This window comes from Myxocyprinus asiaticus, chromosome 34 (genome assembly GCF_019703515.2).
Source record: "Myxocyprinus asiaticus isolate MX2 ecotype Aquarium Trade chromosome 34, UBuf_Myxa_2, whole genome shotgun sequence".
Lineage (NCBI taxonomy): Eukaryota > Metazoa > Chordata > Actinopteri > Cypriniformes > Catostomidae > Myxocyprinus > Myxocyprinus asiaticus.
In genome coordinates, this window is record NC_059377.1 from 26708432 (window position 1) to 26731038 (window position 22607).

The following is a 22607-nucleotide window of genomic DNA, read 5'->3' on the forward strand; positions in this document are numbered from 1 at the left end:
CCGGCACATATATCTACTGTATATACAAATGGATCTCCAAAATGCCCAGATAGTTTTACATTTTTAAAACAATTAGAAAATAATAAAATTGAATATATCCTGATATATTTTGATATTATATGATTTTTCTTATATCAATGAGATGATGCAGCAAATCTAGAACAGGCTTCATTACTTTCACACTGTAATTTCATGAGACAAAACTGGCTGTCAAACACATATTGAGCAACACATAACACATAATCTACACATAAGCTACACAAATGTACTTTCTCAGGCACTTATTGAGTGTAAATAGATGCACAACTTACATAATTTCAGTAGTACAACCAAATGACAATAGCCAAATCATCCTGTTCATGTGTTAAAATTGCTATAGTTTACTTCAATGTTGTTTCTTCATCAAATAGCAATGTCAAATGTAAATCAAATCAATCCCTGACACATCAGAGCCACCTTGAGTAAGAAATAGCATGTATAATATGTATGTACACACATATGGAATACTGATAATTCACCATTGTCACACAGAATATCAACGTGATATAGTAATCATTTGTATGAATATGGAACTCATTTGTCTTGTAATAAACAAAGAAATATACGTATATCCTGTGATAGTAAACTTATGAAATAATCATACAAATATTATTCATGGAAGCGCAAAAAAACCCGGACACTATTACATATATAGGGTCTTAAATGACCCTCTACACTTTTGGTAATTAAGCAGTAATAATAAAAAAAAAAAAATATCTTGCAAATATGCCTTTTTTCTTTTCTTTTTGTTGTTGTTGTTGTTGTTGTTTTTGTTACACTATTCAGAAGAGAAAGGTTGCAGAATACTAAAGAGGTGTGGGCACAACTCCAAAAAATGGATGAGGTACAGGGGGTAGAATGGGTCCCAGGTCACTAAAGCCCCGAGGTATGCATTAAAGGGCTGTATTTGTACTGACGGTTGGCCAGTGTCAAAGCTATACTACCAAAACAAATGGCCTACCTATTATTATATTACATTTAAATTAAAATGGGATATTTGATTAGAACGCTTTATTACAAATCTCCAAGTATGCATCAAATGTTGTCATAACTGGAAAAGCATGGCCAGTAAAACCAAGGTGAACTTACAGGAGCTGATATGGTAGATTTGAAAGTCTATATAACTGACAAATGTATTAGAATGTACTGCATAGAGAGAGTCTACTTAAATAAAAAACTTAAATTTAATTAAAATGTAATGACCTATTCCTTTTTCCCAAAATGGCCTGTTTTACCTGACTTCTTTAGAGCAAAGCTAACTTGCTAATTTGAAGAAAAAATATCTCTACAAATGAAACAATATAATAATTTGTCTTTAACCTCCTGAGACCCCTGCTTGACTGCTGTGTACATTTTCCATTTCCTTTTTAATTTGTAACTATTAGCACCAAATAAACAAGCAAAAAAATATTTTTTTTTTCTAGAGCAAATAGTTTACCTAAAAATTAATGTCCACATATGTGGACAGGAAGACTACATTGTGAAATTGTGCTATAGTCAAATTTTTTTCATTTATTTATTATGTTTCCAGGAGTGTTGGTTATTCATGTTTTTGAGACGTTGCATACATTACCGCTGATTTTCTGTAAACGCTAAATAAATAATTCTTATTCAAAGTAATGTCCAGCATCATCCAATCACTGCCAACCATGTTAAAATAAAATGTAGCATGATATATTCTGAATCTATGTATTGATTATCATGGTCCCATATCTGCCAAACATGTTGAGTGCTTTAAAGATCATCTTTAGCCTGAAATTGAACTTTTGATAGAAGTTTGGATTGAATGCACTTAGCTGTATAGAGAGCTATAGGATGCTCCCTTGTTCCCTATTTAGTGAATGACTTAACCTCCATGTGCTGTCTGTCTTCACTGGTCTCAGAACAGTTTGAAATGGAGTAACAGTTTTGGTGGTGAACAGTTTTCATCCTTACTCCATATAAAGCCTCTGAAAGCAACATTTTTCAGCTTTTGGATGAACCCATTTATTCTCAATGTGAAAATGCCCAATTAACATAAAGGAATGCGTTAACTAATGTTAATGAATAGAATTGTATTGCACAGTGATAACAAAATTAAACACAACAAAATGTATATTAAAATGAAGATAAATAACCCACATATGTGTTAGAGTTGAAAGCTATTCAAAATAACTAATAGAGGTCGACCAATTTTACCGATATGATAACTAAGTTGGGCAGTACCTGCCGATAACTGATTAATCAACCGATAGTTTTTAAAATTGATACTGAATGAAAAAATAACACAAAGTAAAACAGTGCTGAACTTTATTACAAAAATAAACAGTACTGACTTAACCATGAAAATGTATTGTACTTTTTTAAATGAAATAAATATATAAATATGAATATATATGAATTAATATTCTAATTTTAAAGTCAGCTGATTTTTAAATTGATTTTGTTTCCTTGGTCCACAAGAGGGCGCAATAAATACAAAACCCATTCAGCACCATTATATTATTGCATAGAACATTACTATCCTGGCTGTTAAAATTGAGCATTTAATTTTCAACTAATGTGCATAAAATAAATAAATAAAAAGTTTTAGTCGGCCCATATTCTCAAATGTTAAGTCAAAAATAAAATGATGGGGGTGAAACGCTTCAGTAGACTGTTCACATGGTGTTACACTTGCACTGATTCCTACTACTCCAGACTCAAGCTTCATAATAATAAGCACATTGTTTTTTATTCAGTACAGTTGTGTGTAAGGTAGCAATATTCACAGATAGCAGTGGTATTCAGATGAACTCGATGGTGAAGCGGCTCAGACTTTCAGCCCAGGTCAGGGGCTGTTCAAACAGATGGAACACAACAGACTGGAACTGAACACGAGGATCTTGAGACACATATTTCCAAGTTAAACATCTTTCCAGACAAAGAATTTAAACAACTAACTGGTTAATCTGAGAAACGCTTATAAGAGAGCAAGATGCAACGGCAAAAGACCTCCACCAACTGTAAAGGGCTGTTCACACCGAACGCTTTCACAACCATCCATTTGTTTTTCTATGTAAATGCGCGCTAAACGAACATCTTTGTTTCCCTTTGTTTTTGTTTATTCAGCGTCTCGTGCAGGAGCGCTGTTTTTTAGTTGATGTGTCTAAATAAAAAGAACTTTAAAAGCATATTGAGACACCTGCTTTCTGTTAAACTGTAGAGCAAGAATGTGATCGATCTGAAGTCATCGTATTACAGTGAGGATATAATTTTTTTAAATTGAAATCAGATGCGTTTCTGATTTGTTTATACATTTCTCTCGGCTGCATGAAGATATTAATTTGCTTTCTCATGTCATTAGGTTTAAATATGCAACTTTGCTGGCTAATGAATGCATAAACGTGACCAGCTGGATATAAACTAATGCAAACAGATGGTAATAGGTGGTAACATTCGTGACATTTAAACATTTGGGTAGGACTTGCGTATATTTTGTCACATTGTTCTAACCGCTTGAGGTTAGCTTTAATGTTAGCGTCCTCTCAGCCTTGTCAGCAAACATACTGCTGTTCTCTTCTAATGCAGCATCTAGTCAACAAATTAATTACTTTATAATGATATGACAACTTGTACTGTAGTGTACTGTATACATACCTTTTCGTCATTGATGTTTTAAATCTGCATCTGAAGTGTTTCGCTCCATGTATAGTGTAGTCTCAAGTGTCAAAACAAACACCACAAGACATCAGTGAAGTTTTTATTTCACCTTGAGGCCGCTCTCATACGGTATAACGACAGCGGACCCTTCCCAGCCGCTCCAACACTGGACGTAACGGGGAAAAATTATCAGTGTGGATTTTTGCAGATAACCGATAGTTCCAGAAATCTGTTATCGGTAACGATTATTCGGCAAAACCAATATATCGGTCGACCTCTAATAGCTAACATGTTTTTTCTATTTTTGAGGAAATGCAGTGCCAGTTTCCACATATGTGGACATCATATTTATCAGGGCGCTGACCTGCAAGAAATGAACAGATTTTTTAAAACAGCATATCAAATGAAACTAGAGACTCTACTCTTTACAACCAAACAGGTTTTAATGAAAAACCTTAAGAGATTTCTTACCAGAGACACTTTTGTTGGCGCTGCGTCCATAGGAGCACTTCAAGGAAATCGATGGCATGCTATTGTGCCACGTGATTCGGTGCGGCAGAAGTTAACCCTTTAAATTACAGTCTAGAGTCTTGTGAACAGTATTCAGTCTGTTTTTATACATTTAAATTATGCGTTGCTTATAGCGAAGCCAAAATACAACGTCCATGCATGTGGAAGAGGGGTCGCACGAGGTTAAAGGGATAGTTCACACAAAAATAAAAATCATTTTCTCATTATTTTACACACCCTCAAGCAATCCCAGATGTGTTTGCGTAGTGGACTAAAGCACTGAACTGGTAAGCAAAAGGTTGTTGGTTCAATCCCCACAGCCACCACCACTGTGTCCTTGAGCAAGGCACTTAACTCCAGGTTGCTCCAGGGGGATTGTCCCTGTAATAAGGGCACTGTAAGTTGCTTTGGATAAAAGCGTCTGCCAAATGTAAAAATGTATCTCAGCTCTGTTGGTCCTTTCAATGCAAGTGAAAGTGAAGATTTATAGTAAAAAAAGTACCACTGGAGTCTTATGGATTACTTTTATGCTGCCTTTATATGCTATTTGGAGCTTCAAAGTTCTGGCCACCATTCACTTGCATTGTATGGACCTACAGGGCTGAAATATTCTTCTAAACATCTTCGTTTGTGTTCAGCAGAAGAAAGAAAGTCATACACATCTGAGATGGCATAAAATCAAGAGAACATTTTTATTTTTGGGTGAACTATCCCTTTAAGACTAGTTTATCTACTACTTGACAATGCAAGATTTATAGTGGCCAAAAGGGCCGTTTATACACTGTACGCGTTTTTGTGAACGTTTTTGACCGTTGCGCCGCATCAAGAATTTGTTTTTGTTTTTCAGCGGGGCGTCGTGTCCGTTTAAAAAGAACGTACACTTTTGAAATAGCGTCTTGAGACGCCTGCGCGTTCGGGTTGAACTAGTAGATGACACTAGTAGAATTCGAGTAAACCCCCGCTCTTATCTCCTCTCTTACCGGCGGGTTGCGTCATGCTGTGCCGGAGAGGTGATGCAAGAGCCCGGCGCAGTGTGTTCACGTTTGCCACGCCTCCTCCCGGTGCGTTTCCTGCTTTCCACCGGCTAGACTTCTTCACAAACGCAATGAAGTCACAGAGCGAGAACCATCAAGACTCCTTTGTCATCGTATCATCTTTAACCTCTGAACACGCATCCGTCCAATGAAGGTGAGTTGTTTTAGAATGTCTGACCGAGACATTGTTATTATTATGTGTCCATGAGCCGGCGTCTGTTAATGTTTGTTTGTATACGGTATACACTGATAAAGATTAGTCGACGCATCGCTCAAACTATCGGTTGCAGTGTTTAAAGCCTGGTTTTTGTCAGACTTTAACTGTGCGCCCGATAACAAGTGGGTAAAGGGCCATTAGAGCCACAAAGTCACCAAACTGGAATGACAGTTTAGTGTCAGCTCTAGGGTATTGCACATAAGTATTCCTCTGATAAAAGTTGGCAGATTTACAATTCATATACTACTAAAACTGTTTAACTGAGTTAAAGAAGACCCCATATTCATTCTGTCTAACTCTATTTCTGTCTTCTCTCTCATGAGGAAGGGGGTGTGGACCTCCCCCAGGCATTGCCCTCTGGGCCTAGTGCCTTTATCCCAACTGAAGAGGTGTGTGTTGGTTTTTACAATTATTTTTGTGGGCTTAAAATTTACATCTTTCTTTTTATTGTGTATGTCACTGGTTGACAAGTTAAAGCAGCATTGTAGAACTTCTTCCACTGAATTCAGATTTTTTCATAGTCTCCAAAATTATTATAGGTTGTCATCGTTAGTTTATTATTCAGACGGCAGTTGTTTCTCAGGGTGACGTCTTTAAAAGTACATTTTCATGGCCCCTCTGTGATAAAACTCATGCGTTTGGATGACAATTAAATCACGGGGGACGAGCGAGACTTTTTGTAGATCACATGTTTGCAGTTGTGCTTGTTATATGGAAAATTCATCAATCCACAAACTGTGTCCACTGTATTTGCGTTTAAATATGTTTGGAATTACGCTAAAGTAAAAATAAGTTTTTAAAGCATGAGGGAACCGTGCTGCAAACATATACAGTGTACATTTTCACATACGGAGCAAGCCAAAATTCTTGCGAAGAGCAATTAAACGAATTAAGAACTGTAGGGACAAGACTGTTTATCAATCTGTTTATCAGCCAAATCAATCTGTCAATGGGGGTACGCATGTTTCATCACCCGCATCACCTCAGTTGCGCCGCTTTCTCTCTCCTAAGTGCATGAAGGAGATATAGAAGCTTCACAAATCAAAGACAGTAAAGATAGTTCAAATGAAATTTGAGGAGCTATGGTAAAAATGATTTTCTTATGTTTTATCTATCAAAATGACGGACATCATTTGGAATTATCTGTCAGTGTTTAAAAAGTTGAGGTGGAAATTAAACCTTTTAAATAAGATAGACATTAACCCGGCAACTTTTCTGGGAATACTTGATCCGTATAAACAAGTAGTCATGCAAGCCCTATGTATAAATGTATTTAGGAAACGTTTCTACATTACAATGTAATATATTAACATTTTATTACATTGCTGCCATAATAATGGACCATTTCAAAAGTTTACGTGATCTGATCCTCGTTTTTCTTTCCTTTCTACTTAAGAGTTCCCACTCACTGTGGTGAAAAAAAAAAATTCTGTTACACAATCCTGCAACTTTCACAACTGTCCATTACAGCCAGAGCTGTTACAAAGCGCAGCGCACTTAGCAGTGGTCAAAAAGGATTTCCAAAACGGCTTTTGGATAATAAACTCAGAGATGTGGATTCAGACGGTAATTAAATTACCACATGACCTTGGTGTTTATCAAAAAACAGTAGGTAATTTGGCCGGGAATTTTCTCGCGGGAGGTGGGAGAAAAATACAGACATTTCGGATTCGGACGCCAATAAAATCACTGACTACCCCCTATAAACGCTGGAATTACCTCACGTCCCCATGTAAAATAACTGCCGTCCGAATAGGGCTTTACAGAACAAAACTTAGTTCTCTTAATTTGTGTCTCTGGATTCTGGAGGAAGGGGCCATACAGGAGGTGATGTCAGAGGCTCTGTTGTCAGACCAGCATGCAGATCATCTCACCATGGCAATGGGGATGCATCCCACCTACTTGGCCTGTTTTGTCCGCACCCAGCATGCCCTGCTGCAGCTGGATGGCCCTCTGCCTTTATCATGGAGACATTTTATAATCATCTTGGTGAGGAAAAAGAGGATTCTCTATTCGTTTGGCACCAAAGGATATGCAAGACTGCAAGTTGTAGATATACATAAATGAGTACCGGTATGTGTTTATAATAACAAGTAATTTTTCTGTATCTGTGTAGGCATCTGCACGTCATCAGTGTTCGTACCTAGTGCGGCGTCACAGTTCTGCTTTTCTACTTGCTGGTGGGGATGAGTCTTGGCTCAGGGGTCTTCACTGTGCACCACCTAAAATACAGCACCTGCAGACTCTCAACAAACTACTTGCACACAGACCTTGGATCATCACCCAAGAACACATACGGGTAAATGCTAGGGATGTGCAAAACTACCAGTTTCATAATCGACTAGCTGGTTGTTGTTTTTTTAACAAATATTTGACTAGTCTGTGACTGTGTTAAGGAAAAAAATAAATAAATAAAAAAGCTAAATAACTATAACATCTTATTGTACAAAACTATAAAAGTAAGAAATAAGAATGGCACAGAACCGCTTATTCACATCATGAATGCAGAATGTTCGCTTCAGTGTAAACGGAGTGCTTCAGGGCAATCCTCACTGAGCAGTCAAAAGAGCAGAACTGTAAGATAATATTGCATGTACATATCTAGTTTATGACTACAACTGTTTATATAAGCAGTGTCAGACAGAATCAGCAAAAGACTTCAATCTCTCCAAAGCACCTCACAAATATAGGAACATTAGTCTCAGCAGAGGATTTTAACGTCTGACAGTGATCGTCTTGTAAAATATGGTTGATGCGGCACTTTGGTGTCTGAAACAGCCGCGGTGCATAAATGGACTAAACGTAAAGTTGCCCTGAAGTGCCTTGATGAGCGATGTTTGATTTGTTGTTAGGAAGTGTGGGTGGGATATGTTGAACGACTAGTCCCATTTTTAAAAAAGCTAATAGGCTTTAGTTAACGTTTGTGATTAAAGATTAAGAGGGCAAACAATTATTTTTTCTGATTAACACTTTTTATTGATTCACACATTTGAAACAAAAAAGCAAAAGATATATTCATAGAATCCACTATAACCCCCATTATTCCCTTTCCCCCCTCCCAATCCCACCCTGACCCTCAACAAATATCCCTGTGGTCACAACTTGAGTTACAGACAAAAAAAGAAAAGAAAAAAAAAAATATATATATACATATACATAAAAAATGATAATAATAATCACACACATTTAAAATTGCAATTTTCTCTCCACTGCCCCTCCCTGAGAGTCCTCCAAAAAAGCCAAATAGTTGCCCCATTTTTTTATTGAACAAATCTAATTTGCCTAGCCTTATATATGACATCTCCTCGAATGCCCATCTCTGTGCACCACTCTTGAAATGAGGGCGCTCCATCGGACTTCCATCCCCTAAGAATAATCTGTCTGCCGATCATAACACTGGTTAGGACCCAATTGTTTATGCATTTATCTCCTATATTAATGACCGCCCCGTCGCCTAAAATACAGAGTCTGGGGCTAAATGAAATTTGAGTGTCCAATGCATCACACATAAAACTCTGAACCCTCAGTCAGAATTATTGGATCTTAACACACCACCAAAAAACATGGGTTATGTCCCCATCTTCTCATTGGCATCGCCAGCTGGTGGGTGTGTCTATACAGCTATAAGTACCTGAAGAATTGAGACCTGGGAATCCCAAAATGTTGAACCATATTTTCAAAGGATCTCAGCACTCCACTCTCATATAGGTCACCTAGTGTATTAACCTCCCTCATAATCCACTCTGACCATCAGAAAGGGGACTTATTAATACATAATTTGGGGTTCAGCCATATGCTTGAGGCAACATTTAAATAAATGTCTGAATTAAACATTCTGGACACTTTTGTCCATATCGCGTGCAAATGCGAGATAACAGGGTGTAACTTAACTTCTCAGATTAGTTTGATAGAAAGGCTTTGCAATGGTGAAATAGGGGCAAGAACTTCCTATTCAATACAAAACCAGGGAGGGGCTCTTTCAGGTGGAAGCGACCAATGAGCCAAATGTCTGAGACCGAATGCATAACAATAAAACAAAATCTTGGGTAGGCCTAGCCCACCTTTTTCAATCGGACTATGTAATTATTGAAGTGTAAACTGGGATGTTTACCATTCCAACTTCGCTATGCTATCAGATTGCTTGAAATAAGAGAGGGGGACATCTATATGGAAAGATTGTAGCATGTAGTTGAATTTTGGAATACAGTTCATTTGAATAACATTAACCTTCCCAATCATAGATAAATGTAATGAAGCCCATCTGTCCACATCGCTCGAAAACCCTTTTATTTAAGGGTCAAAATTGACTCTAACTAAATCACACAAATTTGCTGGGAATAAAATGGCCAAATAATTAATGCCCTGTTTGGGCCACTGGAAGACGCCCGGCTGAAAAGCAGTTACTGGGCAGTACACTGTCAGAGCCAAAGCTTCAGATTTAGACCAATTGTCTCTGTATCCCGACTTAGAAAAGGAGTGAATAATTCTGTGGAGGCAAGGCATAGATCTAGTGGGGTTGGAGACAAATAATAAAATATAATCTGTGTAAAGCAAAAGCTTATGCGCCACACCTCCTGCCATCGCCCTTGGGAAATCATCCTCCTTTCTTATCGCGGCTGCTAATAGTTCCAGGGGAATATTGAATATACACAATAATGGGGAAAGAGGGCAACCCAGCCGGGTGCCCCTATCCAGAGTAAAATAATCTGAAATAATCCATTTGTTGTACCGCCGCTACTGGGTGTCTATAAAGTAATTTTGTGGTTACTTTAGTTTTACTTCAAATATCATACAGTAGTTCAACTATGGTTAATGTAATAAAACCATGATTAATTTTCGTAAGGGATGGAGAAAGATATTGTTAGGGAATACAAAACTTTTTGCAAAAGAAAATAAATTCCCTACCTGTCCTATAAGTAGCTCCATTAATTTTAAACACAAAAACGCATCTTATGTGAATGCCCACCCCCCACAAAAAAAAACATTAAATCGGGGTCAGGTGAACCTAAAACTAGCCTAATTATACAGGGTTTCCAAAAGACCAATTACTTGATTCGTTGATTTTGAAAATATGTTGCTTTACACAACCCTAATATGTAGAGATTAATTTAGAGAAGTTATTGTTTAAAAAAATTCTCTGTTCACAGGAGTTAGTTTGTCCTAGTACGGAGGCTCGATGGTCTTTGGCAGAGCTGATTCAGGCTGTGGTTTTAATGAGCCATGCCCATTCTTTGGCCTCCTTTGTTTGGGGTTGTGGCATTCTCCCTGAGCCAGAGCAGTCAGATGATCAGCCACTCCAACCGTGTTCACCCACAGAGTCATGTAGTTCTACCAGAAATCAACATGAGGTATTAAAAGTGTCACTGATGTTGATCACAGGTTAATGATATCCTTTTGTGTTCAGGTAATTGAATGTGTATCTATGTGTGTGCACAGTGGCCTGGAGCTGTGAATGAAGTTCAGCTTTTGATGGAGAAAATGATGATGGTGAAACAGCAAGGTGAAGAGTATACGCAGGAAGAGATGGTTACTCGCTTTGAAAGAGAAAGGACAGAGAGTCTGCTAGAGTCAGTGGAGGGTATGAACAAAATAATTTGTTAATGATGTGTCACACAAAAGCCACAAAATTACACCATATTTCCTTTCCATCTTTTTGTACTTTCCAAGTTTGCTGCTCTCTGATCCCGTGTCATAATTGTCTTTCAAACAGTTGTGAGCCCTGTCCTTCCTGACTGCATCTCACGGTTTGTGGTGGATGCAGATTTTACCTACCAGGATTTCAGTCCTAGAGGAGAACAGTCCCCCCCAACCATGAGAGCTCAGGTGCATTACTCATTATGTGCATGCATACATTGATACAAAGATCTATACAACACAATTAAAACTAGATAAGTAATTTTGCAAATATATGATGTGCATTACAATAAGTCTTGAACACAATGTCATTGTGCATTGTATGTTGATCTTTTTGAATGATTTTTTGTGTGCTTTTCAGGATTATTCATGGGAGGATCATGGATTCTCCCTGATGAACAGGTTGTATGGAGAGATGGCTCAGCTTCTAGATGAGAAATTTCAGGTGGTGTGTGTGCTCACATATCACACCATGGCCATGCACTCAAACGTGGACACCTCCACACTCCGCAAAGCCATCTGGAACTACATTCACTGCATCTATGGCATCAGGTCAGTCATGCATGCATAATAGCCCTAAAATTACCCTAGTGGTATGAGACAAAAAGTGGATTATGATTAAGTCTATATAAAATAAAGCAAAGAAAATAATCTCCACCATTATCACAAATATAAATGATACATATTAGGAGACAAAACCTCATTAGGTAGCCTTATTCAAGGCTAACCTGTTTAAGATTAAAAGTTGTGTTAATTGTACCAGATTCATTTTATTTTTGCTTGAATATATGTGTGCACATGCAGGTATGATGACTACAACTACTGGGAGGTGAACCAGTTATTAGAACGCAGTTTAAAAGTGTATGTTAAGACAGTGGCTTGTCACCCTGAGAAAACCACACCGAGAATGTACTTCTCATTTTGGAGACAGTTCCGCCACTCAGAAAAGGTATTTTAGACTCTATCATAAATATCTTGTTTGTGGTAGAATATTTATATAGATACAAAGATAGATTGATATAAGGATATAAAGATAACAGGTGTTTCTTGTTTGAAAGGACTGCATTTTCTTTAGCAATGGAATTGAATTATGCTTGTGTTCTTGGCCTTATTCTGAATAATTAGCATTTTGAAGTTATGTGTTAGTGGCCTCTAGTGGTTTGCTTCAGAAATGCACATTTTGGACAGATGCTATGCCAGGAAATATGGACTATATCTTTAAAAATAATATCAGGACTTGCTTTAAATATATTTTCATTGAGACTAGTGGTTTGTTGATCATTTTAAAGGGATAGTTTACTCACCCGCATGCCATCCCAGATGTGTATGACTTTCTTTCTTCTGCTGAACAAAAATGAAGATTTTTAGAAAAATATTTCATCTTTTTAAGTCCATACATTGCAAGTGAATGGTGACCAGAATCAAAATCAAAAAAGGGCAGCATAAAAGTAATCCATAAGACTCCAGTGGTTAAATCCATGTCTTCAGAAGCGATATGATAAGTGTGGGTGAAAAAACAGAGCAATATTTAAGTCATTTTCTATCTCAATCTTAATTTTCTCTTTCACATTCTTCTCCTTTTGTTTTGGGGGATTCGTATTCTTCGTGCATATCACCATCTACTGGGCAGGGAGGAAAATTTATAGTAAAAAAAAAAAAAAAGACTTAAATCTTGATCTTCTCACCCACAGATATGCATCTGAGATATGAATTTAACCACTGGAGTTTTATGGATTATTTTATGCTGCCTTTGTGATTTTGGGGCTTCAAAATTTTGGTCACCATTCACTTGAGTTGTGAGGACCTACAGAGCTAAAAATATTCTTCTTAAAATCTTAATTTGTGTTCTGCATAAAAAAAAAAAGTCATATACATCTGGGATTGCATGAGGGCGAGTAAATGAGAGAATTTTCATTTTTAGGTGAACTATCCCTTTAAGGTAATACTGGTTGTAGTTGAACTTTCATAACCCTAATGAGAACTGGCAATTATCGTCTTTTCCTCTTTACCTTCATATGTGTGTTTATCAGTTTGGGGTTGTAGTAAAGCATGTATAGCAATTGCTATTTTTGTAAGACATTTGTCATTGTTTTTTTGCAGGTCCACGTGAACCTAATACTGATGGAGGCACGAATGCAGGCAGCTTTACTTTATGCTCTCAGAGCTATTACACGCTACATTACCTAATCAACACAAGCTGATCCAAAAACCATTAAGACAAGGGATGAACCATAGAAACACTATATGCTCTGATTGCAGACTCTGTGATCTTAAATTGACACACAAGCACACTTTAAAGCACACAAGCTTTATTCAAGACCTTTTTATACAAGACCTTATTCACAGAAGCGCCATATTTGATTTTTGAAGGGGATGAAAACGAGGCTATTGTCAGTCTCTTCAATGGGTTTTACTGTCATTTACTGTTGTCCGCAGACAAAATATCGAAAAAAAAATCTTCTTTCCAAAATTTTTTAGTAGACAACAATGCCTTAGGACCTTGATACAACTTTATAATGTGCATACCATTGAAGAGACTGTAAGTCTCTTTTCATTCCCATCAAAAATCAAATATGACGCCACTGTGAGTAAGGTCAATAGTTTCATTTTCTTTTTTCTTTGCAATATTTTTGCAGAATGTCTATTTACACTAAGTGCAAATAGCCCATCTTGTAGGCAGAGCTATTTACACTAACTCTGCCCACCCTGCTCAGATCAAACTCAAGACAGCCACAACAGATTTATTTGGGGACAACTGCTGATCAAATGAAAGCGGGCACATTGGAATTTTTCACGATGGGGCAGAGACATTAAACTGGTTAACGGGTTAGACATTTAGTGGATTAAGAGATTGGATGACTAAGTGACTATTTGCACTCCAATAATCTGGTTAAATCACAGGATTTTACGACAAAATGCAATCCCATGTGCAGCTGTAGTAGCTCTGGGTGTAATGACAGTATGTGTATATGTTGTCACACTGGAGATACGGGTTTGAATCCCACCCCTTGACACACTTTTTTCCCATATCTCTACTCTTAATATTTCCTGTAATACTAGTAATAATTAAAAGAGATTCCTCGCAGTGATTTGGTCACAGTGAAGGTCGGGGAGTTGAGAGAAGGATTTGATCCGGATAAAATTAACCATGGTTTTACTGTAGTAATATTGTAGTAACCATGTGTTTTGTTGGAAACTATATAGTTCTGATGTACTAACCATGGTGTTACTACAGTAACATGTTAATAGTAATTAATAGTAACCATGTTTAATTTTGTGGTTACTATGATTTTACTAGAAAAATACCATGGTGATACCATGGTTACTGTAGTAAAGCCATGGTTAATTTTTGTATGGTAGGGGTTGGTGTAGGGTGTCTGTGGGACTCCAAATAAACACAATAAAAATGCTGCAGTAATGCCACTATACTGTATGTTAGTATTTAAACAGGGGTGTAAGAGTATCTGCCACTATTTGCACTTAGTGCAAAGAAGGTGCTTTTTGTTGCTTTTTACACTTGGTGAAAATAGCATCTGTCACTATATGCACTTAGTGCAAATAGCCTCTGCCATATTTTTGTGCTTCTATGGGATGGTTGATCCGCTGCTACCAGCTCATGATTGGATTTTGGAGGCAGTGAATTTTGCACACGCCTCGCTGTGACCTCTCTCTTTTCATACTGTGAATGTATCTTTGCACTGCTGCAGTATTCTGTTCTGTATATGTTTGTGTTGATGAATGTTAATGTGAGTTTGACACTAAGAACTCTGCATTGCCTCTTTCTCTCTCTAGACTGAGCTGATTCACAGCTGGCTAAACTGGATTTTAAAAAGCACATTTTGTTTTTTGTGTTATTGTGCAATATCTTTAAAGCATTTTTATGTATGGTAAAATATTTTAATATGACATAATCATTCATGTCTTTTATATTTGATTCATGTGTTTTGTATAAACTTAACAAATGAAGTATTTTCCTTCCTTTATAATGACCTTTATGTCCGCATTCGCTAAATGCGGTCAGAACTGCACAAACACGAAACAGCCACCAGAGGACAGAAACGATCGTGAAATTTTTTTCGGTAATTTAAAAGTTGAAACCATCGAGAAGTCATGACACTGCAGCTGTATTTGGTTGATAATGCCTCATCAGATATGAAGAAAACAGGTATTTAGCAAACAAATCTGCTGAGAGGAGGAGGAGTCGGCTCGCGCTTCGCCTGGCACAGAGCGCGCGCGGAAATTTAGCCCTTCCGGACTCGACTCGAGTGAGCGCATCCGCGGCCGGCTGTGCGCCGCACGGACTCTTGTCTGTCCCTCTCTTTTCACCTTTCATAAGAATACACACTGATCCAACGAGAAACCCGCACTGCTGGATCCAGCGCACACTGCTCTTTGTTGGACTCCGCTCTCAGTGTGAAGGTGGGTGACAATTAAATACTGTACAATAACTTTTGTTAATTATTTTAACTATAATTAAAGAAAAAAACACTTTTTTTAGTGTCAAATTAGATCTGTGACATATAGAATATGTATTACACATTAGTGGTGAATTCACAAATAGAGGGTCAGACATCCTCTGCTCAAAGTTTGGCTGGTGCAGTTAACGGGAAATATATATATATATATATATATATATATATATATATATATATATATATATATATTCATCCGCTCTGTGGTGCGCAACCTGTTGTTTAGTGATGTATTAAACTTTATTTATTCCTTTGTGTGTTTTTATTATTTCATTATTTTGGCTCAGAGAACATGGCATAACCAGCAGAAATGAGCCTTTAAAGGGAAAGTTCACCCAAAAATTACAATTCAGTCATCATTTACTCACCCTCATGTTGTTCCAAACCTGTTTGGAACATAAAAGGAGATGTTGGGCAGAATGTTAGCCTCAGTCACCATTCACTTTCATTGTATGGAGAAAAAAAACTGATGCAATTAAGGTGAATGGGGACTGAGATTGTCATCCTGCCTATTGTGTTACATGAAGTCACATGGGTTCGGAACAACAAAAGTGAGTAAATGATTTTTGGTTGAACTATCCCTTTAAATGCAGGTAGATAAGCAAATAATTCAGTAATGGGCAATTAATGTTACTCCTGCAATTAAAGGCCAGTGTCATGGTTGCACTGCACATTTGAAGAACCACTTAACTTGGCCTTGACTGTTGGCATTAAGTAAGAAATGTGTATCTGGTAAAGCTGTGTGAATGATCTAAATAAATGAGATGGAGAGTGAGATAGTCAAGCTTCAGTAAAGTTGCTGCTGTGGTTTGAGAATATCGTTTTTCACATTGTGAAAGCGTTTCAGTCTCTGAAGTTATATTTAAGTATCTGGTATTCAGCTACTTATATTACCTGTATCATTGCAATAATTTTCTCTTTACAAAATGTCAAGCCTTTTCTTCCTCTGTGTCATAAAGTTTGTCAGTTTGTGTTTTGTTTTCGGTGTATGTAAATCAGTACATCAATCACCCTCTGCTTTCCTACACTGACTAAACTGTATATGAGGATCATGAGTACTCATGAAACTGTGGTTGTAAGGCATCATGTGGTTTGATTAATTTGAACAAATAAAGAGAGAAGAGTTTGTCCTAGAGTGAAAAACAGAATGAAATGTCACTAGGACTAGATTAGGCCATAGGCTTCATCACTTCCTGTTCTGTAAGGTCACTTTGTGTTTTGGGTGGTCGCTAGGGCATTGCTAGGAGTTTGCTAGGGTGTTGCTAGGTGGTATCTAGGCAGTTGTTAGGGTGTTCTGTGTGGTCGCTAGGGCATTGCTAGGCAGTTGCATGGGGTGTTCTGTGTTGTCACTAGGCCATTGCTAGGCAGTTTCTAGGGTGTTGCTAGGTGGTACCTAGACATTTGTTAAAGTGTTTTAGGTGGTCACCAGGGCATTGTTAGGTGGCTGCTATGCATTAGCTAGGGTGTTCTGGATTGTCGATAGGGCATTGCTAGGCTGTATCTAGGTGGTTGTTAGGGTACTCTGGGTGGTCGCTAGGGCATTGCTAAGTGGATTCAAATTAATTGCTAGGGTGTTCTGGGTGGTCGCTTGGGCATTGCTAGGAGTTCACTAGGGTATTCTGGGTAGTAAATAGGTGGTTGTAAGAGTGTTCTCGGTGGTCACTTGGGCATTGCTAGGTTGTTGCTAAACAGTTGCTAGGGTGTTTTGGGGGTCACTAGGGCATTGCTAGGTGGTTGCTAGGCAGCTGCTAGGTTGTTCTGGGTGGTCACTAGGGTGTTACTTGGTGGTTGCTAAGGTGTTCTCTGTGGTCGCTAGAGTGTTCTGGGTGGTCGCTAAGGCATTGCTAGGTGGTATCTAGGCAGTTGTTAGGTCACTCTGGGTGGTTGTTAGGGCATTGCTAGGGTATTCTGGGTGGTCGCTAGGGCATTGCTATGTGGTTGCTAGGTTGTTCTGAGTGGTTGCTAGGGCGTTGCTTGTTGGCTGCTAGTGTGTTCTGGGTGGTAGCTAGAGCGTTGCTTGGTGGTATCTAGGCTGTTGTTAGGTTGCTCTGGGTGGTTTCTAGGGCATTGCTTGGTGTTTTCTAGTCATTTGCTAGGGCACTCTGGGTGGTCACTATGGTGTTGCTAGGTGGTTTCTAGGGTGTTCTCTGTGGTCGTTAAGGTGTTCTTGGTGGTCGCTACGGCATTGCTTAGTGGTATCTAGGCAGTTGTTAGGGTGTTGTGGGTGGTCGCTAGGAAGTTGCTAAGATGCTCTGGGTGGTCGCTAGGGCATTGCTTGGTGGTTGCTAGGGTGTTCTGTGTGGTCACTAGGATGTTCTCTATGGTTGCTAGGGCGTTGCTTGGTGGTATCTAGGCGGTTGTTAGGTTGCTCTGGGTGGTTCCTAGGGCATTGCTTGGTGGTTTTTAGGCATTTGCTAGGATGCTCTGGGTATTCGCTAGGGCATTGTTAGGTGGTATCAAGGCAGTTGTAAGGGCGTTCTGGGTGGTCACTAGGGCATTACTAGCATGTTGCTAGGCAGTTGCTAGGGTATTTTGAGTGGTCATTAGGGAATTGCTAGGTGGTTGCTAGGGTGTTCTGTGTGGTTGCTACAGTGATCTTGGTGGTCGCTAGGATGTTGCTTTGTGGTTGCTAGGGTGTTGCATGTACTGAGTGGTCACTAGGGCATTGCTAGCTTGTTGTAGGCAGTTGCTAGGGTATTTTGAGTGGTCGCTAGGGCATTGCTAGGTGGTTGCTAGGGTGTTCTTGGTGGTCGCTAGGACGTTGCTTTGTGGTTGCTAGGGTGTTCTGGGTGGTCGCTAGGGCGGTGCTAGGTGGTATCTAGGCAGTTGTTAGGTTGCTCTGGGTGGTCACTAGGGCATTGCTAGGTGTTCACAAATGTGTTCTGAGCAGTCACTAGGACCTTGCTGGTTGTTAGGCGGTTGCTAGTGTGTTCTGGGTGGTTCATCAGTTTTTTAAAAACATTTAAACTGATATGTTTTCCAAAGGTACACTGGCTGGTAATAAAAGCCTTTTTCGTGGAATCTCACACTGTAGGAAACTGACATCATGTGGAAAAAGGAAGTGGCTGTGTTTGTGACACCTGACTTTCTGTTCCCAGGACGTACTTTGCTATTGTTCTCTCTCTCTCTCTCTGTGTGTGTTTCTCTCTCACTTTATTCTTGTGTGTTAGTCTGTTGTAAGAGGTTTGTCTAATGGCCTGTGTTTATCTTCTTGCATGCACTGTGTATATTTCTGTTGATTTATTCAGAGTGTTTTCAGGAAAAGTTTTTATGTATATGAGTGTGTGTGTGTGTGTGTGTGTGTGTGTGTGTGTGTGTGGTGTGTGAGGATTGCAGTGTGACAACTTGTTTCCCGGTGTTATCATTTTAGTTCCATTGACACAAGACTTCCTGTTGATAGGGGAGGAAACCTCCTGTCCCTAAGAGTAGGAGAATTGGGGGATAAGGGAAGGCAAAGGTTGAAGGAGCTGCAAGAATAGTGAGAGCAAAAGAAAGAAGGAAAAAAGAGGATGGTAAAAAAAAAACCCATTATAACTAAACTCTTTATGTAAATTATGTTACGTATGTGTTGCCTGTGTAACAAATTGTGTTGAAAGGTTTTAAATGTTTTTGTGTCAGAGGTAAGACTGATAGAAAGAAAGAGAAGAGACTCGGAAAAGAGGAAACTGTGTGAAAAAAGTGAGGATGTACAAAAAGCTGTAAAATTAGTTCTCTCACACAGTACATTGCAAAGTAGTGCATACACTTTAACATTTTTGTTTTGTGTATTTATGTTTATCCGCTCTCAGTATCCACTAAAACTGGACAGGATGAATGTCCGTATTTGTGACTGCATTTTCTTTCAGTATGTTGCAAGGTGTCTGTGTGAGTGTAAACTATTGAATTTCACCACTTGCATTGGGCCTCATGATTGCTGAATATCTTTGTCCGGCCTCAGTTTCTAGCCTTCTTCCTTCCACTTTCCCATGCAGAGTAATCTTTTGTGCCTATGTGTCCTTTACGCTGTATGAGTCCAAAAGTTTTGGAGCATTCACCATATGACCTACAATGTAAAAAAAAAAAAAACTTGCAGCTGTGGTTGCCAGAATAATTATGTAAAAAATACAGTAAATATGTAAACAACTTTACAGAACAACCAGTAAATTTTACAGTTTAAAACTGTTGTAGTTTATATGACCATGCTGGCACTGTAATAAAAGAAAGAGAAAAAAAAAGAAATAAATAATGAAATTTACAGTTAAACCTTCTGAAACAGTAAAAATCTGCTTTTTACTTTATCAGGTGATGTTAATCACCGTTAAAATTACAGAAGAGCACATGATGACATTAAGTTCCCCAATAGTGGTTCTTCCAGGAGAAATGTCCAATAAACATGTAGAGACAGTACTTAGTGTCACTCACACAAACACTAAACACCATCAGGGTAACACATGTGAAATTTAAATAATGCTGTAAACTTTAACTAAACTACATCAAATATAAAACAGAACATCCCAATGTACGTAACTGATATTAAAAATAAGAAGAAACATAACTATTCCCATAAAATATAATGAAATATGATGGGTCATGCAGGGAATTGTGGGAACACCCGATTATTGTTTTGTACTGCAATTTTAACAATAATTTACTGTAAAAAGTACATGCACTCTCTTGTTAAACAATGTAAATTTTTACCATTAATTATACAGGAAAATCATACTTTTTACATCTAAAATTTTTTATTTTTACAACATTTTATTGTAAAAACTACTGTATTGTCTTTTAAAATATATATTAAAAAATTACTGTATATTTTACAGTTAATACTCATTAATCAGTTAAAAGCTATTTCTGTAGCATTTTTACAGTCTTTTACCGTTAAAATTACAGAAATTTTTTACAGTGTAAATACACCCTCCATTTTTATGAAGTTTGTTTTAGTTGTGATGGGAATATGGTGAACTAGATGATCTGTGAATTTGCTGTTGGTTAGCCCTCAAACCCTCAGATGCAACTTCCTCTAATAGGCACAGCTGAAAATACCAAGGTTGTTGAGAACGTATGAGGGCTCTGACACTTTTAAACACATTGAGCCTGCCATTGTGCATAGCTGGCCACTTATACATGATCAAGCTTTTCATAACACATTGAGCATGTCTATGTAATCTTTTAAGTCTTGATCAACTTAGACTTTTTTAGTGTTATAAAATCATTTTTATTTACAGTAATTCATTGTTTAGTTGATTGTTTATCAAGAACTTTGTGTAGTTATATTAAGTTCTTATGGTTACTGGAAATGTGACAGGGATTTACATAAACATTGAGGTTGTAGAGGGTTTAAAGAAAGAAATCTGTTGGATAACAAGAAGTTGTAATTGCATTATATTCCGCCAGTTGAAGTTGTTAGTTGACATCTGACTGATGGTGCAAACTTTTATGACTGCATACGCATCTGTGGATGTGTAAGTGTCAAACCACTCTTAGAAAATAGTGTGTCAGTTGTGTTTGTGTGGTGTCTGTTTTCTGGTTTAGAATATATTTAAACACTGAAAGTAGACTTCTCTTTTTCTTTTTCTCTTTTATTTTCTTTTCCAAGAGAAGGGGTGTGTGCTAAGGCTTTTCCAAAGGAAAGAGGAGATTATAAGTCATGGGACATCTCTTTAATATCTCACTTGTTACTTTCTCCCAGACAGCAATGAGATTAAATGAAGAACAATTTGAGAATTTAGCTGCGGTCTGCTTCAAAAGAGATCTGAACAATGTCTCATGCTGTGCAAAGTCTGCCATCAAAAGTCAGATATTTCAAAATTAATTCAAACATTCAAGTTCTTCAAAGACCAAATTATCTGCACCTCATTAATTTTATACAGTGGTAAAGGATTCAGACCCCTTCATTTTTTTCACATTTTGTTATGTTGTGACCTAATGCTAAAAACTTTAAATATTTTTTTTTTCACATCAATCTACACTCCATACACCATAATGACAAAGCAAAAAACTGATTAAGAAACAACTGAAAAAGGGGCCTGGGTAGCTCAGTGGTAAAATATGCTGGCTACCACCCCTGGAGTTCGCTAGTTTGAATCCCAGGGCGTGCTGAGTGACTCCAGCCAGGTCTCCTAAGCAACCAAATTGGCCCGGTTGCTAGGGAGGGTAGAGTCACATGGGGTAACCTCCTCGTGGTCGCTATAATGTGGTTTGTTCTCGGTGGGGCGCATGGTGAATTGAGCGCAGATGCCGTGGTGGATGGCGTGAAGCCTCCACATGTGCTATGTCTCCCTCCACAAGCGCAACGCGCTCAACAAGCCACGTGATAAGATGTGCGGGTTGACTGTCTCAGACGCGGAGGCAACTGGGATTTGTCCTCCACCACCCGGACTGAGGCAAATCACTATGCAACCACGAGGACTTAGAGCGCATTGGGAATTGGGCATTCCAAATTGGGAGAAAAAGGGGATAAATCCCCCCCCCAAAAAAGAAACAACTGAAATACCACATTGATGTAAGTATTTAGACCCTTTTGCTATGACACTTGAAATTTAGCTCAGGTGCATCCCATTTTTCTAGATCATCTTTCAGATATTTCTACACTTTGATTGGAGTCCATCTGTGGCAAATTCAATTGATTGGACATGATTTGGAAAGGCACACACCTGTCTATATAAGGTCTCGCAGCTAAAAATGCATATCATAGCAAAAACCAAGCCATGAGGTCAAAGGAACTGGCTGCAGAGCTCAGACACAATCCTGCTGCATTGAAGGTTCCCAAAAGCACAGTGGCCTCCATAATTCTTAAATGGAAGACGTCTGGAACAACCAGGACTCTTCCTAGAGCTGGCCACCTGGCCAAACTGAGCAATCGGGGGAGAAGGGCCTTGGTAAGAGGTGACCAAGAACCCGATGGTCACTCTGGTTGAGCTCCAGAGATCATGTGTGGAGATGGGAGAAACTTGCAGAAGGACAACCATCACTGCAGCATTACACTGATCTGGGCTTTATGGCAGAGTGGCCAGACAGAAGCCTCTCCTCAGTGCAAGACACATAAAAAAGCACCTAAAGGACTCTCAGACTGTGATGAAACAAAGCTTTAATTGTTTG

The 22607-nt window shown here is 38.4% G+C and overlaps 2 protein-coding genes across 8 annotated transcripts in view; both read left to right on the plus strand.

The window, feature by feature from the left end:
- Window positions 1-5121: 5121 nt before the first annotated feature.
- sesn2 (sestrin 2) lies at window positions 5122-13297 on the plus strand. 2 transcript variants are annotated; one of them, XM_051671442.1, is made up of 10 exons: window positions 5122-5358; window positions 5749-5810; window positions 7231-7410; window positions 7538-7720; window positions 10569-10769; window positions 10858-10999; window positions 11132-11244; window positions 11417-11607; window positions 11860-12004; window positions 13156-13297. In XM_051671442.1, the coding sequence occupies exons 3-10, from the start codon at window positions 7252-7254 to the stop codon at window positions 13240-13242; spliced, it is 1221 nt and encodes a 406-aa protein (XP_051527402.1). In that variant the 5' UTR covers window positions 5122-5358; window positions 5749-5810; window positions 7231-7251; the 3' UTR covers window positions 13243-13297. The 2 variants fall into 2 exon arrangements, with proteins under 2 accessions (XP_051527402.1, XP_051527401.1); XM_051671441.1 differs by having other exon boundaries at window positions 5154-5358; window positions 5745-5810.
- Window positions 13298-15326: 2029 nt separating this feature from the next.
- yrk (Yes-related kinase) overlaps window positions 15327-22607 on the plus strand; it is a 28527-nt gene continuing 21246 nt past the window's right edge. For 2 of the 6 annotated variants that reach the window (XM_051671418.1, XM_051671420.1), the window contains exon 1: window positions 15327-15474. The gene's annotated coding sequence lies outside the window, so the exon portion shown is untranslated. Of the gene's footprint in view, window positions 15475-19020; window positions 19040-22607 lie in introns of those variants that run through there. The other 4 variants (XM_051671416.1, XM_051671421.1, XM_051671417.1 and 1 more) reach the window with 3 other exon arrangements.